Genomic DNA, 17,350 nt, shown 5'->3' on the forward strand with positions numbered 1-17,350 from the left:
TGTCATTTCATGCACCAGATGGTCACCGGTTCGATTCCTGGTCAGGGGGCATGCAAGAGGCAGCTGGTCAAGGTTTCTCTCTCATCGATGTTTCTATCTCTCTCTCCCTTCCTCTCTCTGAAATTCATAAAAATATATTAAAAAAATAAAGGGTATCAGAGGGAGAGATAGTCTGGGGGCAACCAGTGGGGAGAGAGGAGGAGATCTCCTCTCTTGCCCTAGTTTCTGGTTTAGATATTACAGATGTTGAGGCACAGGAAAGAGGTGACTCTGGTTCCCAAACACAGGTCAGCTGCCAAAGGCTGGCTGGGGCTCTCCACCCCAAATCTGGCTGTGCTCAGGCCCCTGCCCTCCATCCCATAGCTCTGACATCTCTCATGCTTCTTCTGAGGACTTCAACCTGGGGTATTGCCTGGGACCTAGAATCTGTCTCCATTGCCCCCAATCCTGGGAGACCCTCCAAAGGGAAAGGGTCAGAGGGTGGTGGCTCCTCAGGAACTCAGAGGGGGCCTTCTGGTGACCCAGTGTCTCAAACCGACCCCTAACCAAATGACAACCTCTTGGGCTACACACAGGAACAGCTTTCAGAATCCTTGCTGCTTACTTTGCCTTTGAGGACCCTTTGTCCGTTGTTGGAAAGTTATAGGCCAGCAGAAACCTTCCTTGTAAACATTTCTAGGGAGCTTCCTTGTAAACATTTCTAGGGGCCCAATAGCACCAGGGCCCAGCCTGGGGTCCCCCATCACTCTCCTCACCTTTGCTGCTCTAACCTCTTGAGATGTGGGTAGGGAGGGATAGGACTGAGGAAGCCAAAACTCAGGCTAAAAAAATCTAAGGCTAAACATTGAACATCTCTTGGTTTCCTTTTTAGCTTTAAGCTCTTTGGAGAGGGGCTAGACTATGTCTACTAAACCAAAGGGCTTTGGTCCCATCCCACAAAGATGGGGTAGAGATCTGAAAGGCCCTAGGAGGTAGAGGTTCAGGGCTCTTGTGGCCCTGGCCATCCTGCTGGCTGAGGCCCAGGGGAAGTGCAGGCTGGTGTGGACAAGGGCCCAGTGCATGGTCAGACAAACAACACACAGCTGTCCAGAACCTCGGAAGCACCGTTTATCTAGGCCCCATGGAGCCAAGTGTCCCCAACTGCCTGCTCTCCAGTCCTTAGGAGAGCATAGGCATTACAGTGCCCATGGCATCAGACCCTGCATGCTCCCCAGCCCAATCTGCTGCAGGGCCACAGACCCATGCTTGCTTAGCCCTTATCCTATAGAGGTGGTAATTAACTGGCCTCAGACCCTCCTCCATCCCACATTGTCAGAGGCTCCATTAGTCCAGGCTAACTCAACTCTTTGCAATCTCCCTTATATAAACCCATCCCCAGAGCAACCCACCCATCTTGCACTCTGAACACATTCTACTGGATTATGCTTTCCAGAGAGTGGAGGAGCTCTCTCTTGTCATCTGCTCCAGGAATATCATCTCCCTAAAAGACCAGGGGAAAAGTTTTCCTCTCAAGCCTGGGAAAGAGACGAGGGGAGGCCTGGCTTGAAGGGAGCACCCAGGAACACGTCTGCCCCTCTTTCTGTTCTTTTCCTTGCTTTTAAGAGGGTTAGGGGTGACTCACCTAAGGTCACAGACCTTTCCTTGCTTTTAAGAGGGTTAGGGGTGACTCACCTAAGGTCATAGACCCAGGACTCAGAGTCCTGACCCACATAGGAGGTTGCTCTGGTTTCAACAGCCCAAACTAGCTCCAGGGCAGGGGACTGACTCCTTGAGCCTGCCTCTGCCCGTGGCCCCTATAGTTCTCCAGGCATGGAGTGAGCTGGGGAGATTCCAGTTCTTGATTCCACTCTGTTCAGACCCCTGGGACTTCCTCACAGTACCCTCCACCCCTGGTGTCCTCAGGTCTTTCTGGCTCTGGGAACACTCAGACAGCACCAGGGCATGGGAGCAATGAGGCTGGGGCCTGAGCAAGCCTGTCCCTGGCCTGCCAACATCTGGGCCCAGGATAGGACTTATACCCAGTACTGGCCATTTTTGAGGGCAGGGTTGGATGTCCGGCAGAATTGCAGCAGCTCTGGGTCGGGATGGCCCCCTGGTGGGGGCCTCTGACCAGGCAGAGCTGTGAGTGGGATGGCCTGGCTGGGCTCCACTTTGCGAAAGGTCTCCGTGTCGTCGGCCAGGCTGTTGCGGGGCTTGGTTGCCAGCACTTGGACGTGGTGCTTGCCTGTCTTGTTGCGTTTGCGGAGGTAGAAGAGCAGGGGTAAGATGAGTGCTAGAAGCAGGAGGACCAGGCACACAGGGATAATGATGCTGAACATGTTGTCCTCGAGGAAGCCCAGGAAGCCCCCTCTGGCCACAGTGGGCATGGGGCTGGAGGCTGCTGGCCCTGGCTCGCCAGCTGGGGGGCTGCTCTCTGGCCTTCCTGCTTCGATCTGAGCAGACTCAGGGAGACTGAGCAGGGCCACGCTGTAGGGCTGGGCTGCATTGTAAGGCTCAGTGGCAAAGTCCAGTGAGGCCACAGCAGGTGGGACACCTCTTGCCCACAGCTCTAGAGTGATACTGTCACCTGCGGGGCCAGGGGATTTACCCTCTGGCCTGCCTACCTCCAGCCCTAGCCTTCCATTCTCAAGGTCCTGCTGTGTGAACTGCTCCACAGGCTGGCCATCCTTGGGCACATGGACCACGCGGCCATGCCGGGGTCCCACCAGGAGCCGGAAACGGGGCACACTGCCTGTGTGGTTGGCCAACTCACCCGCATCTAGGATGGTGGAGTCCAGGCGCAGGGTGGCACCCTGGGGCCATGGCCCACCTGCCCACACATGCAGCAGAGCCCTCACAGTAACGTTCACTGTGGCTGATGTATTGGCACCCCTGGCCAGTGCCAGGACATTAAAGTGGTCATGAGAGGAGGAGAAGTTAGTGAAAGCAAAGACCACCTTACCCTGGTCTACCTGGAGCTGGCTGAAGGCTGCAGCTGGCTGCCCGCCCACCAGAAGATGACCGTACTGGGGCCCCTGGAGGAGGTGGTATGTGGCGTCTGGCTCCTCCCGGTCTGAAACCACCTGGAGCTGCTGCCGGCTCAGTGAGGAGTGCCCTAAAGCTTGAGGCACCTCTAAGGGTGCCCGTAGCTGCACCTCAATGGTGGAGGGCAATACATCCACTGCCAGGGACATGGTCAGGGGTGGACTGGCCCCGTCAGACATGCTCAACTGGAAGATGCCTGCTACACTGCTCCCATTGGCCACAAAGGCCAGCCGCCCTGCATCCACATCGGCTTGCGTGAAGTGGCTCACAGGCCCCACACTGGCCCCTGCCAGGCTCAGGAAGCCGTTGTGGGGTGCTTGTTGCACGTTGAACTCGATCTCCTCGGGAGCCGAGTCTGGGTCCACCACACTCAGCTGGGCCCGGGAGATTGAGGCGCGGGAGCCGCGGGTGAGCCGGAGTGGGATGGAGGCCTGTGGCCTAGGTGGCTGCTCATTCACATCTCGTACTGTGATGGTGAAAGCTTCTGAGGTTTGGGGTCCCACCAAGGAGGCCCCTGCTGGCCCCTGGAGATGGGCATGGAAGCGGAAGCCATCTGGCTGGGTGTCCCCACCACTGTGGGCATACACTAGCTGCCCTGAGGCCAGCTGAGACTGCAGGAAGTGAGGCTGCCCAGCATGGAGGGGCTCCTCGGACAGCAGCAGCTGGCCCCAGGCAGGGAACTGCGTGACCTGGAACAGCACATCATGCTTTGAGCGCTGGGACGAAGGAACGCTGGCCAGGAGGTTGGAGGCATCAAGGGTGGCTCTAGTGATCTTGGCCCGCTGGCCTTCAGGGACCCAGAGACCTGGGGGTAAAAAGGCTAGGTTCAGTCCACTGAGGGAAGAACCATGGACCCTCAGACCAGGGTCCCCAAGGCAAGATTTGCTTTCCCACTCAGACCAGGTACCTCAGGATGGGGTTCAGGATTCCCAGGAAGAACAAGGACCATGTCTCCCTTTGACCTCAAAGTCTCTCTATCTTTCCACCCTCCCTTTAACATCCAGGTCCTGGGGGCTGACCCTGGCATTGTGTCCACTTCTCTTTGGGTCTCTCCCAGTGTCCCCTTAACTTTGCTAGCCTATCGTGCTGTTCACCTTTGTTCCTCCAGAGGCGGCTAGGGCGCTGGGGACAGGCAGCCTCAAAAGATACAGCGACAGTAAAGGTGGTGGCTACATCGGGGGCAGGAGGCGAGGACAGCCGGAGCTTCAGGGTGTCACGGGCCTCCCAGAAGGGCTCAGCAGGCATCTCGTGCTCATATAAAACACTCCCGGCATATACCTGTGGGAGACCCCCATCATTAGGATGAGGTAGATTCAGCATCTGTGCCCAGCAACCCCCTCCCAGGCTGGCACTGGGCCCTCAGCCACCCTCCCCAGACCACCCCTGGATTATGGCAATAGCCTCTCAGCCTCACTCTAGGCTCTCCCAGTTGTGCCTGACTCTGTGTCTATAACTTGTGCACTCTCTCCCTGACTCAGTGGGTCACCACTAGGTCAAGTGGCATTGAAGACCCAGACTGTGTCAAATCTGGGCTTTGCCACCTTGAGCACATCTCTTCTCTGAGCTTCTGGGGAAAGCAATATGCTACCTGTGTTTCTCTTGACAGAGACCATCTCCCTTATTTTTTGTGTGGCATCAATTTCCCCCCAAATGGATCATTCCCATCATTATGCCATAGTTATTCTTTGTTCCATCTTAAAGAGAAAACTTAACTTCACTTTTCCCACAAACATTTGCCACCTCCCCCTTGACCTGAGCTGTTGGAAAAATAGAGCTGCTGTCTTCTGCTGTGGGAGAACAGAAAGGTGGGCAGGTCAAGGATGCACATGGCATTTGAGACACCCACTAGACATCCCTGAGGAGCTGCTGAGGACACAAGTAGATATGAGAGGCTGGAGTTCGAGAGAGAACAATCCGGGTGGGAGATACACATAAGGTATCTTGCTGTTCTTTGTAGCAAAACTACAAACAGAATAGCCCACACTCCCCTCATGCTGTCCTAAGTGTACTCCACCAAGGCTTTGCTCCTGTTCTGGCCAGGGGCACCAGTGGCCTCCATGTTGTTTGATCCAATGGTGGGTTGTCAGGCCTCATTTTACCGGCTCAGCAGTGTATGCCACATGGGAGCATGCCCTCCTCAATGCACCCTTGCTTCCAGGATGGCCCGCTGTCTTGGTTTTCTTCCTACCTCAGTAGTTGCTCCTTCACAGACTTTCTTGGTCCCTCCTCTTCTCCCCAACATCTATGGCTTGGCCTTGAGATTCTTCTCCATCTACAGGTAGGCCCCACGTGCCCTCATTCAGTCCTCAGTGCCAGGGACGACCCTTATGTGTATCTCCCACCTGGATTGTTCTCTCTCGAACTTCAGCCTCTCATATCTACTTGTGTCCTCAGCAGCTCCTCAGGGATGTCTAGTGGGTGTCTCAAATGCCATGTGCACCATGAGGACCCTTGACCTGCCCACCTTTCTGTTCTCCCACTGCAGAAGACAGCAGCAGCTCTATTTTTCCAACAGCTCAGGTCAAACTCTGGCATCATTCCTGACTTCCCTCCTCTTCCCATGCCCCATCATCTCTGACCTGGATTATGGCAGTAGCCCTCCTAATTATGGCCCAGCTTTGGCCTCTGCTCCCCTCCTCCCCACAGTCTGTTCTTATTACAAAAGCCAGAGTAAGACTTTGTAAAGTAAGGTTATGTCAATCTTGCTCAAATAGTGCAATAGCTTATCATTTGACTACAGAGACCCTGCTGTGACCCCATTACACCTTCGACCTCACCTCTGACCACTTTCCCTCAGCAACTCCTCTAGCCAACCTGCCGCGTGCTAGGGCTGTCTGCGTGTTAAACACCAGGCATAGTCTTCATTTTCACAAAGAAGTAAACTCCTTCCCCCTTCTGATCCAACTGTGTCCTCTTAGCTTATCTTTTGTTTTCCCCTTTTAGAAGACACAGAACTATTTTCCTTCTCTAGAAAAATAAGACTTGCATAATAGTAAAATGGAAAATGATTGATGCAGGAGATTTCTAGGAGAGTGGGGTTGTGGCAATGGGAGCACAGCCCAGTTAAAGGGGTGGCAGCTTCTCAGCTGGTTCCCGTAAGAGGGAACACAGGACTTTAAAAAACTGTAAATTATCCCTGGCCGGTTTTGCTCAGTGGTTAGAGCGTCGGCCTGCGGTCCAGAGAGACCCAGGTTTGGTTCCCGCTAAGGGCACGTACCTCAGTTGCAGTTTGTCCCCAGCCCCGGTTGGATCATGTGGGTGGCAGCCACTCGATGTGTCCCTTTCACGTCGATGTTTCTCTCTCTCTCTTTCCCTCCAACTCTATCTGAACAAAATATTGAAAAATGTCCTTGGGTGAGGATAAAAAAACCCCCTGCAAATTAGTTGTGTTTTTTTTTTTAAATCCTCACTGAAGATATTCTTCCATTTATCTTTAGATAGAGTGGGAGGAAAGGAGGGAGAAAGAGAGAGAGAAACTTCGATGTGAGGGAGACACATTGATTGGTTGCCTTCCGCATGATCCCAACCAAGGCCAGGGACTGAACCGCAACTGAGGTACGTGCCCTTGACTGGAATCAAACCCGTGACTCTTTTGTCTGCGGGCTGACACTGTAACTGCTAAGCCAAACTGGCCAGGACAAATTTGATTTTTTTGATATGTCTCAAAGGTTGTATGTTGACCATTAATTTAAAAATATTAAATGCGACTCAAATGCTGAGTGCATTAAAACAAACAAACAAAAATATTAAGTGCATTGTGCAGGCCACTTAAAATACATCTGTCAGCCAGATGTGGCCTGCAAGGACAGCGAGCTGTAATCTTTGGCCCAGGCTGAAGGGTGGGCAGAAAGGAAATGAAGACCCCTGGGAGTAGGAGTGGGAGGCTGAATGCCTGGCTATAGGAGCATATTGGGTGGGAGGGATCTGTTTGAGGGTGGGGCAAATCACAGGCAAGGTGGAGAGGGTCCCTGAGCTCTGGGAGGAAGCAGTGTCATCTAGGGAAAGAAACCTTGGACTAACAGTCAGAAGGCACAATCATAGTTTGCATCTTACTAGCCGTGTGCTCTGAATAAAGTCACTTGACCTCTGTGAGCCTCAGTTTTTTCAGCTGCGAAATGGGGATACCTGTTCTCTGCCCCACCCAACTCAGACTACTGTGGGGCAGTGGTGATGTAAGATACCACCTTCCCCAAGTATGGATGGGTCTCTGCCATGCAGTCTCCTCCAGGCTTCTCTGTATGGCCCTGCCAGCCCACCCATTGGTGGCTGTACAGCCTGGTCTTTCAGATTGCTGGGATGTGGGGAGAAGCACTGTAGGGTGGGGGCAGGGCTCTGAAGGCCTGGTCCATTTTCTTCCACTTCCTGGGCATCTGATGACAAAGGCTCCCAGGGACTCAGGGTGCACAGTGGCTGCAGCCTCCAACCAGCTGAATATTTCATTATAGGGAGGGGCAGGACGGGGGCCATAGCAGAAGCCAGGGCTCCAAGAGAACAGAGAACCCAAGCCTAGTGGATGTTGATATGAAAGACCCAAGAAACCTTTCCCACCCCCATTAAAGCCCCTCCTTTCCTGAGGCCTGAAAACTCTTAGCCAGCTCTGTCTTTGGGAGAACCAAGGCTGACCTGGCACCTCCTGTGTTTAGAAGGGGCATTAAGTGATGGGTACTGGTACTGGTACAGTTAGCACAGAGCTCTGTGATCCCAGAAGCCTCGCAATCTGTTTAGTGACAACCTCTGCCATGTTCTGTGACAGCCAAGCCCTGACACTGCAGTGATGGACAGGTGGTAGCTCCACTCCGTGCTGGACCTACTCAGCTACCTTCTGTCCACTCACATGCTCCCAGGACCTGCTCTGCTTCTTGCTGGTCCTGATCTGAGACCCAGGCTCATACCTCTATCCACAGGCCCAACAGCTGCCTTCATCTCAAACTCTGTCCCTTGAACCAAACACTGCCCTTTACCAGCCACTGGGGTATACTAGTGGACCCCACCCAATATACACTTTCTAGCCCCTTGGGTCCAATTGCGTCTTCCTTCTGGAAGCCAAGTCCCAGGACCTGATCCCTGTTCTGAGACCCTGTCGCCCTGAAATCCTGCATCCTTCTTTATCACCATGGAACACTACGCCCTGTTTGTCCTATGGGCTAGTGGCTCTTGGAGGGTAAGGCATGCATGGTGTGGACCATAAGAGGCCCAGGAAGCGTGCTGCCAGCTATGCTGGACCTGGTACCTATGTCCACATGTATCCATGGCAGAGTGGGCCACCTGAGCTGTGGCTATAGTTAGGCCCCTACCTCAGCCTGAGTGAAATTCACCAGGGCCTCCCCCGTGCTTCTCTGCTGGGTGTGGAATAGTCGGCCAAGCTGGGGGCCCTGCACCACCCAGTAGAGCAGGTGGTGGGGGTCGGTTCCTGTGCTGGAGCTGGCTCTCAGGCTCTGGCTGCTGAGCGGCTCGACAGTCCCTGTGAGAGGCAAAAGGGGCCTGTCAGACTTAGACCAGCAGTCAGAGCAAGGCCTGTGACTGCTGGAAAGGCATCCTGAGTGTGGCGTGCCACTCACACTAGGCAGACCTACCTGGGCAGACAGTTAGTGTCCGGCTGCCCTCCAGTGTAAGGAGCAGCGGCTTCTGGGCCGTCACATGGAAGAAGTGTCCAGGGGAAGTGTGCTTGCCGTCAGAGAGGCTGAAGTGGAAGCCTCCATCCAGGGCTCCTGGGGGCAGATGTAGAGTTGGGTCTTACTAGTTCATGCTGGTACCCCATCCTCAGGGTGTCCCCACTTCTCAGCACCCACCTCTGTGTGAGAACAGCACGAGCCCACTGTCCAGCTGGGCCTGTGTGAAGCTGTGGACCTCGGTGCCCAGTGCCGTCTGCAGCACTACCCGTCCATTGCTGGGCTGCTCGATGGTGTAGACCAGGTCCTCGGGCTCTGAGTCGCTGTCTGTGCCCCTAAGGGCTGTCATAGGGATGGGCACAGTGGCCCCCTCCCACATCTGGGGACACAGGCCTATGAAGGTTCTGCTGCCACCAATGCCCATCTTGGGCTCCTCTCCACAAAGGGCCCCACCCCATTCACCTTTTCCTGCTACCCCAGGGCCCCCATGCCCAGGCTCCCTGCTCCTATCTGCCTTTATTTTGACTGTCCCTCAAGGACAGCTCATGTCCCTCTACCTCAGGAAGCTCCCAGCTCTTACCTTCACGGGCTTCTCACCCCCCAGAATCCTCCAAGCCTGACTGACAACACTGCTTAATCCGGTTGTCTCACTGGCAGGGTGGGGGTCTCCCTTAGACCCTCCATAGTGAGTCTGGACAGGACTGGACACACTATGAAAACAGTGATTTTTTGCCCTGGCCGGTTTGGCTCAGCGGTTAGAGCGTCGGCCTGCGGTCCTGAGAGACCCGGGTTCGGTTCCCGCTAAGGGCGCGTGCCTCGGTTGCAGTTTGTCCCCGGCCCTGGTTGGTCGTGCGGGTGGCAGCCACTCGATGTGTCCCTTTCACGTCGATGTTTCTCTCTCTCTCTGTTCCTCTCTCTCCCTCCCGCTCTACCTGAACAAAAGAAATGGAAAAATGTCCTCGGGTGAGGATTGAAAAAAAAAAGAAAGAAAGAAAACAGTGATTTTTGCCTGCCTAGGATACTTAGAAATGGGCTCCCCTATTAGGTGAGGGGAAGGGGTGGAAGGCAGAGAGAGCTAGAGAAGCTGATGGCTGGCCACTGTCCTGAAGCACTGAAATGGACTGGGGTCAGGGCAGTTCCAAGTCCCAAGGGGTGGTTGAGGTGTGCCTGGATGCAGACTGCCCCTCCCTATCCTCAGAGCGAAGGGGAACCTTCCTTAGCCCTCCCCTGCCAGTAGGGCAGGGTCCCATTCCCAGAGGCCTGTTACATGTCTTAGTGAGTTGACAACTTGTGAGCAATATTGGGGATGGGCTTCCATACTTGGAGAACTAAGCCCTCTGGGATGCCTGGGCTCCCTCCCCTGGCCCCAGGCTGACCCGCTGCAGCTATGGAAGGAGGGCCGCTATGTATAGAGGCTCCTGGCATGAGCACAGTTGCTGAGATTCCAGACAGCACCGCCTGACTGGAGTCCCAAAGCAGCCCTTAGCCTGTACTCCACCTTTTACTGGTCTCCCCACCACTGAGCCGCTCCCCAGAGGCACATCCTATACCACAAAAATGCCCAGTGCTCATGTCACAGATAGTCTGTCAGCTCTATTTTGAAGACTCCCATGGCTCCTGCTGACCTGGAGTCCACACTTTGTTCATCTGCAGTCTTGCTGGGTGACCTTGGTCAAGCCACACCCATTCTGTTCCACTAACAACTAGTTTTGAGACTGTGGAGAAGTTCTGTCACCTGTCTGGGCCTCAACTTCCACCTTTGCTGAACGAGGGCACCACTGTACCCTGTGTAGGGGGTAGGGGCTTGGGGAACCAAGCTGTGAGCTTTACTTGCTGGGGGTTGAAGTGGGGAGCTTAATGGTTCCCCACCTGGAATCCACTCTTCAGGGCTTTGAAGAACTTTTTTCAGAAGTTCTGCTTCTAAGCCATAGAAAAACCCTTCTGTTGAGAGTGAGTCCAGGAAAGAGCTGGGCCAAGCATGGCCATTCACAAGGCTGTCCACTGCACTTATAAAAGTCCAAGAACAAAGCTCACACCTGTGTTGTATTTTTGAGGCACTAGCTCTTCCCTGTTCCCAACAACCTAGTGAGACATGTGGCCGTGTCCCTATTTTAAGGAGGAGAAAACAGTCTGAGAGAGAGGGAAGCTGTGTGCTGGGCCTTTCTCCAGGAGAGGGTGTGGGAGGTGGTCCTAGAATGTTCTCACCTGCAGGCCTGTGTTTGCGGTGAGGACAGGGGGTTGTTTGTTGACAGGCAGGATGGTGATAGCAAAGGCCACAGGATGGCTCTGTCGGTCCCTCTCTGAGGCATTGGCCACCAGGATGAAGCCGTCTGTCTGTGTCTCACTCCCGTCATGAACATAGTAGATCAGCTGCTCTTCCACCTGTGGGCCGGCCCAGGGCTGGAGGTCAGGCTCAATACCCTTCATGCCCTGCCCTTGGGTTGGGGAGGAGACTGAGGCCCTCAGTGCTTCAGTTTCTGCAGGTGGGGACAACCCTTACTCCCAGTAAAGGAATGAAGGCGTGAAGGAAATGGGACAGTCATTTTTATCTTCCTGGTGAAGAAAGAATGAGGTAAGGCATTTGAAACAGACATGTTCCAGAAAGGTGGGCTCCATGCCTCCTCTCTGCACACATCCCCAGACTGGGCACCCCTAGGGCTCCCACACTCAGCCCCTAGAACTGGGTTGTACCCCTGGGGCCTCCCTGACAATGTACCTCTCTCCAGGAGAAGGTGCCGAGGGTCCTGTTTTGAGGGTCTTCCTCTCTCCGCAGGGCTCCGTGCCGGGGTGACTCTAGCACCTGCAGGTCAAGGCCTGGCAGCATAGGGAAGTAGGGCCCAGGGATGCGGAGCAGTGGAGGGGCCAGGGTGCAAGTGCCACCTGTGGGGACACTGAAGTTTTGTGCTTCCAGTGGGATGGTGGTGGGCAGCACCTCCAGTTCCATGTGGACACCCTGAAGAGGAGCACCCAGGCCCGAGGCCACATCCAGGGAGAAGGCATCACTCCAGACGTCAGGGCGGGAATGCAGGTACAGGACCCTGCCAGCATTCACTGCCTCCTGAGAGAAGCTCTGCACAGGGGCCAGCCTTGGCAGCTCAGCCACAGTGGTACTGTGAGATAACATCACGAGGGAGCCAGCACTTGGGAAAGTCTTCACTGAGAACACAATGTCTGCGGGTGGCACTGCCTCCTGGGCTGCCTGGTTAACAGAGGGTCACAGGGACTCACCACAGGCACAGGGGGAGGCTGTCATGGCCTCTGAGACACGTTCCCTGAGATGTACACAATCACACATTCTCAGATTCAGTGATACAGACATATAATCTTACGTAACAACAGAGACATACAATTATCCCACACGTACATATGTACACACACACACACACACACACACACACACACACACACACACACTGCCCCACCCCAACTATTGCCACTTCTCACCACCAGAGAGCGCCCCATCCTTCCTAGAGGCACAGATTTCAAGATACTATAGGCTCTGTGGAGCTTGCAGACCCCATCCAGACCAAGGGCTGCTGGGAGCTCCCTCGCCTGATCATCCACCCCCAAATTCACATTCCTGATTCTGTGCCTTTGCCTGGACTGTTCCCTCTGCCTGTAATATGGTTCCTCCATTTCCTGCTATTAAAACGCCAGACACTTCAAACCCTGCCTCAAATGCTGCCTTCTCCAGGGCAAACATAGCTTGATGCCAGACATGTAGAGTCACATTCTGCCCCAAAGTCCAGACAGCCAGAACCACGAGGGGCTCAGAAATTGGCAGTGTAGGAGAGTCAGGCACAGAGAGGGCAAGAGACTGGCCTGAGATCCCAAAGCAAGTTGGTGGGCCTGCTGGGAGGCCTCTGGTTGCTTGTGAGGTTCCTGGGAGGTCAGCAGCCCTCTCCAGACTGAGTCCTAGTCTGAAGTCTGGGAAAAGAGCTGAAGACATGGGAGCCTGGGGTGGGGGGCAGCTAAGCCTATCTCCAAGGCCTGTAGTCCTCAAAGTTTGTGTCTATGAAAACCCTCCAGATAACTTATTGTTACTAGAATACAGATTCATAGGCTCAAATTCAGAGATTTTGGAGCCTGGCTGGGTCACAAGAATCTGCATGGTTAGCCACAGCATATACACACATGCATATGACATGTGAAGGCACACACAATGCACAGGCAGCTGTATGTACAAGTTCCCCAGAAACTCTTGGCACATGCATGTGTACAGGAGCATACCCGAGGTGTGTACACACACCAGACCCAGAAGCTACCACAGGCATACCAGAAACATCCACACATGCACAGCGTGAAGGCCCATATCTCTGCTCATCCCCCAGACCTTTACCTCCAGCTGATCCCTTCTGATCTCAGTCGCCTCCCCTTGGAAAACATAGACCTTCTTGTGCTTGACTAGGTGCAATGGGGCCAGCAGCCCTTCTAGAGCAATGGTCACTTGTAGAGTGGTATCCGTGTGCATAGGCCCTGCATCCACAGAGAAGGCTATGGTGTCATGAGGGCTGAGGCTGCCGTTGTGGCTGTAGAGAATGGCCCCATCCAGCAGGTCCTGCTGAAAGAAGGCTGTGGCTGGCTGGCCTGCCCGGAGCAGCTGACCCCAGTGTGGGCCAGCTGTGACATGATAGTTGATCTCATCCCCACTGCGGATATCTAGGTTGGTGTCCAGTTGGAGCACAGCTGTGTCAATGGTGCCCTGGCCTCCTTGAGGGACCACAAGGCTCGAATCATTGGCCACACGGAGGTAGGGCTCTGAGGCCTGTACTTCAAGTGATGTGGTGGCTTGGTGCTGCCCATCAGACACCTGCAGCTGGATCCAGCCACGGTCAGCCCCCGAGTGTACAAACAGTACTCGCTTCTTCCTGAGATCCTCCTGGGTGAAGCGGTAGATGGGTCGCGTGGGCTCATCCACAGCCACAATACTGCCAAAGAGGAGGTCCTTACGGGTCAGCACCAGCTGGTCATCAGCAAAGTCAGAGTCAGCATCGTTAAAGGCCACATCATCTGTAGTGAGTAGTCGCCGCCCGCCCCGGGCTACGTGAAAGATTCGGCTGATGGTCTGCATGGGGATGTGGTCATTCACGGGCTGGATGGCCACTCGGAAGACACCACGTACCTCCTCCCAGGCCATGCCCCCACTGCCCTCCCCCTGACGGGTAGCCACAAATGGGATGTCATCTTCCGTGGTCTCAGAGTCATCATGCTGGTACACCAGACGACCATGCAACAGGTCCTCATTGGTAAAGGATGTCACCATGGTGCTCTTGTCTTGTGCCCCCTGCCATGCCAACCTCCCATGGCGGGGCCGCTCCATGACCTCATAGAGATAGCTGGCACTGTTGAGACTCTTGACAAAGAGGTGTTCAGCAGAGAGGACAGCCTCACCCCCTTCAGGGACCGAGAGGAGAACGTTGGTGAGGACAGGAGCGTCTGGGTCACCACCAATGTGGATGGGGAAGGTGTAGAGTGGGGAGAAGTGTGGTGGAGCTGTGACACGGAAATGGAAGGCATCCTTGACCACCTCAGAGGCACGTGCTGTGGCCCCATAAGTCACCCGACCAGCTTGCAGGTCATCTTGGGTGAAGCCCTGGCCTTCCGACAGCCGCATGCCCTGGAGCCGCAGATTACCCTTCCTGGGAGCCTGAACCACCTCATAGTGGAAAGTGATGGGGTTCAGGCTTGCTTCCTCCAGCGTGGCCTCCAGATGGGCTGTGGTAAGGGCTTCCTGCCGGGTGTTCTGAGTATGCAGTGGCTTTAGCCGCAGCAGCCACACCGTGGCTCTCTGGATCATCACCAGGAAGGAGAGATTGCTCAGGATCTCCTGGCCCACCTGCACCTCCAGGGCCAGCCTCTCCACCATGTCCTCAGCACGGTGCTGTGGGTCGGTGCTTAGGTACCTCACGCGGCCCTGCTCCATGTCCCGCTGGTAGAAGGCTTGTGTGGCCCGCCATTCCGCGCCCTCTGCTCCCCCTACCCCCTGCTTCTGCAGCTCCCCGAATTGCAGGGCCCTGGTGACTCGGAATAGCACACTCACATCCTGCCCCACAGCGTTTGTCTCCACTGACAAGTTGGTGGGCAAGACCAGTGCAGTGGAGCCCTGGGCCAGGCGCAGCCCTGTATTATGGCGAATCTGAATGGCTGGCCGGACAGCCACCACCTTCAGTGTGGCCAAGGAGCTGGCCTGCAGCCCATCACTGACACGGAAGATGAGGTCCTGGGCAGGCCCTCCTCTGTGGACATAGGCAAGGCTACCTGCCTCCAGCTCCCGGCAGGAGAACTCGGATGCTAGCTCCCCAGGCTGGGCTAGGCGTTCCACGGGGCCGCTAGCCAGGAGCTGGAATGTAAGGCCCTCACAGGTGGAGTCTGGGTCATAGGCCTGGAAAACCTCCGGCCCCAGTGGCTTCTGTGTATGTTCCAGGATCACCATGAGGCTGCCATGCGGGAAGATGATGAGGGGTGGGTCATTGACAGGGTTTACATGGATGGGTAGAATGTAAGTTTGGCCCCTCCGAAGGCAGGAGGGCACGGGTACCCCAGCTGTCACTGACACCTCCAGTACCAGCTGGTCAGAGGTGTCCTCAGAGCCATTGTGGACAAAGCGGGCCTTGTGGTTCACCACATCCAGAAGGGTGAACATTTGCCGAGTCTGTGCACCCGGAATGTCCAGCTCTAGCTTGCCGTGGCGCGGCCCGCGGCTCACACTGAACAGCACCTGGGATTTGCGCAGCTCAGCCTCCCTCAGGTCCAGGGTGGGCTGCACGTGCCGCCACTCAAGCCAGGCTGTGCCACCCTCAGCCACCACCAGGGGGCTGATGGTCAGCAGTTGGGTGAAGTTGTTGAAGATAGGAGGCAGCCCGGGTTCAGGTTTGCAGGGCTCAGGCAGCTCCATGGCTGGCCAAGCTTCAGGTGCCAGGGTGGAGAAAACCTCATAGGGGCCATAAGTATCCTCCTCATATTCATCTTCCTCAGGCTTGCAGCCAGCCACCATGTTGCGAGTTAGCAAAGCTTCTCGGAGCCCCCACCTCTGGCCATTAATGCTGAGGTCCTCCATGCAGCCCAGTAGGGAGACACTGACAGATCCCACTGCCAGGCCCAGGCGGTGTTCCTGGAGGTGGTGAGAGGCCTCTGCATCTAGTCCTCCGAGGAGGAGACTGCCACGTGGCTCCAGGTAGCTGAGGACCCCACGGTTGGAAGTACGTGTTGGGTATTGGTCCACGGAGATTTCCAACTGGTAGGCATCCATGTGAACACTGACCTCGTGGGGCTGCCCATCTGCCACAGGCACACTGTTGTGGAGCAACACAGTGCCCTGGCCTTTCTCCACTACAGCCCGCAGGTGGCCTTCAAATACATCCAAGTAAATGAAGTCCCCATGCTGACCCCCTGCCTGAAAGGCTAGAGGTGCCTGCTGGCTCCTTGTGATGAGTGTAAACTCCAGGGTGCTTCCATTCTGAGTGCTCCAGGCAGGGAAAGCAGCCAGTGAGTTGGGTCCAGAGAAGCCCAGGGCCACATCATCACCAGCAAAAAACTCTTCAGCACAGCCCTCATGCACGTCCAGGGTCAGTGGCTGAAGGAGGCTGCGGCCATTGAGAGTAGCTGTATGGAGGCAACCCCTCAGAGGTCGGCTGGTTCCCCTCAGGTAGGGCAGGCCCAGGTTTCCAGTGCCCCCGACAAAGAGCCCATAGGGGACCTCCAGAGGGCCCCCTGAGACTGGGGCTGATCTGTTGAGGCGCCCATCTATTGACAACCAGGCCCAGCCATCTGACATTGTCAGCCCCACTGTATGGAGGACGGAGTTGCTCAGCAGCATCTCTGATGGGGTCTGTAGCCTCAGCTCCTCCTGGCCTAGGACAAGTCTGACCTGAGGAGAGATGGGGAGTAGGGGAGACAGCCCTGTGAATCTATTACTTTTTCTGGAAAAGCATAGTTAGTCCCTAGGAATGCTTGGGATCCCCAGAGCAGAGGGCCTAGGACAAGGTCTTCTCATGCCACCCCTCTCTCCTTCCTGCCATCTCTTTACTCATTTTCCGAACACTCACCAAGTGATCCCTGTGAGGCCTGGACAGGCTCTGGGCTCAGGCCTCAGAGTTAGATGTGGTCCCTATCCACAAATAACTGGCATCCAGAGGATGCTCTCTAGACATTCAACCTGGATTTTGAAATTTCTTTCCCCCTCTCCTTGGGTGAGAGGTACCAGAAAAATTACCTTGGAATACTAAAGATTCCATCATGGGTACCTGGAAACCCCTGCTGAGGGCCCTGAGTGGGGCAAACACAGGGGTTACCAAGGCAGCCAGGCTCACTGTTCAGTGCAGGGTAGCCCAGTCAGAGGCTCTGCATTGTGAAAGTTTAGTAAGAAAAGCTCCCTGACCTAAAGTGAGGGGAGATCCTTGGGGAGAGAAAAGGAAATGGTTCTGTCTCCAGGACATTGACACCAGATGGTAGAATGGGTCTTGGCAGAGCAGGGGAACTGAAAGAGCAGAGAATTAAGAACCAACCTTGGGAGTACAAGTAAGGAGCACCTCTGTAGGGGTGTGGCCTTATTGCATCTGACGGAGAGGAAGGGTATTAGGGTATTAGGACCAGGTTGTGTTCAACAGTGACACCTTATGGCAGTGAGAAGCAATGATAGCAGCAGATGGACTGATGGATGATCCGGCCATAGCCCTCTCCTCAGTGCAGTGTGGAATCAGATGGCTTTCATTTGGACT

The 17,350-nt window shown here is 55.1% G+C and overlaps 1 protein-coding gene across 1 annotated transcript in view; it reads right to left on the reverse strand.

Annotated features, from left to right (window-relative positions):
• Positions 1 to 1,971: 1,971 nt before the first annotated feature.
• CSPG4 (chondroitin sulfate proteoglycan 4) overlaps positions 1,972 to 17,350 on the reverse strand; it is a 36,578-nt gene continuing 21,199 nt past the window's right edge. The window contains exons 3-10 of the mRNA XM_036279168.1: positions 12,973 to 16,500; positions 11,350 to 11,832; positions 10,839 to 11,015; positions 8,814 to 9,012; positions 8,598 to 8,732; positions 8,319 to 8,485; positions 4,119 to 4,302; positions 1,972 to 3,829 (exon numbers count right to left, since the gene is read on the reverse strand). Of these exons, the coding sequence (XP_036135061.1) occupies positions 2,013 to 3,829; positions 4,119 to 4,302; positions 8,319 to 8,485; positions 8,598 to 8,732; positions 8,814 to 9,012; positions 10,839 to 11,015; positions 11,350 to 11,832; positions 12,973 to 16,500 (6,690 nt within the window). The 3' untranslated portion in view covers positions 1,972 to 2,012. The remainder of the gene's footprint in view (positions 3,830 to 4,118; positions 4,303 to 8,318; positions 8,486 to 8,597; positions 8,733 to 8,813; positions 9,013 to 10,838; positions 11,016 to 11,349; positions 11,833 to 12,972; positions 16,501 to 17,350) is intronic.

The sequence above is a fragment of the Molossus molossus genome, unplaced genomic scaffold, assembly GCF_014108415.1.
Source record: "Molossus molossus isolate mMolMol1 unplaced genomic scaffold, mMolMol1.p scaffold_m16_p_1, whole genome shotgun sequence".
NCBI lineage: Eukaryota > Metazoa > Chordata > Mammalia > Chiroptera > Molossidae > Molossus > Molossus molossus.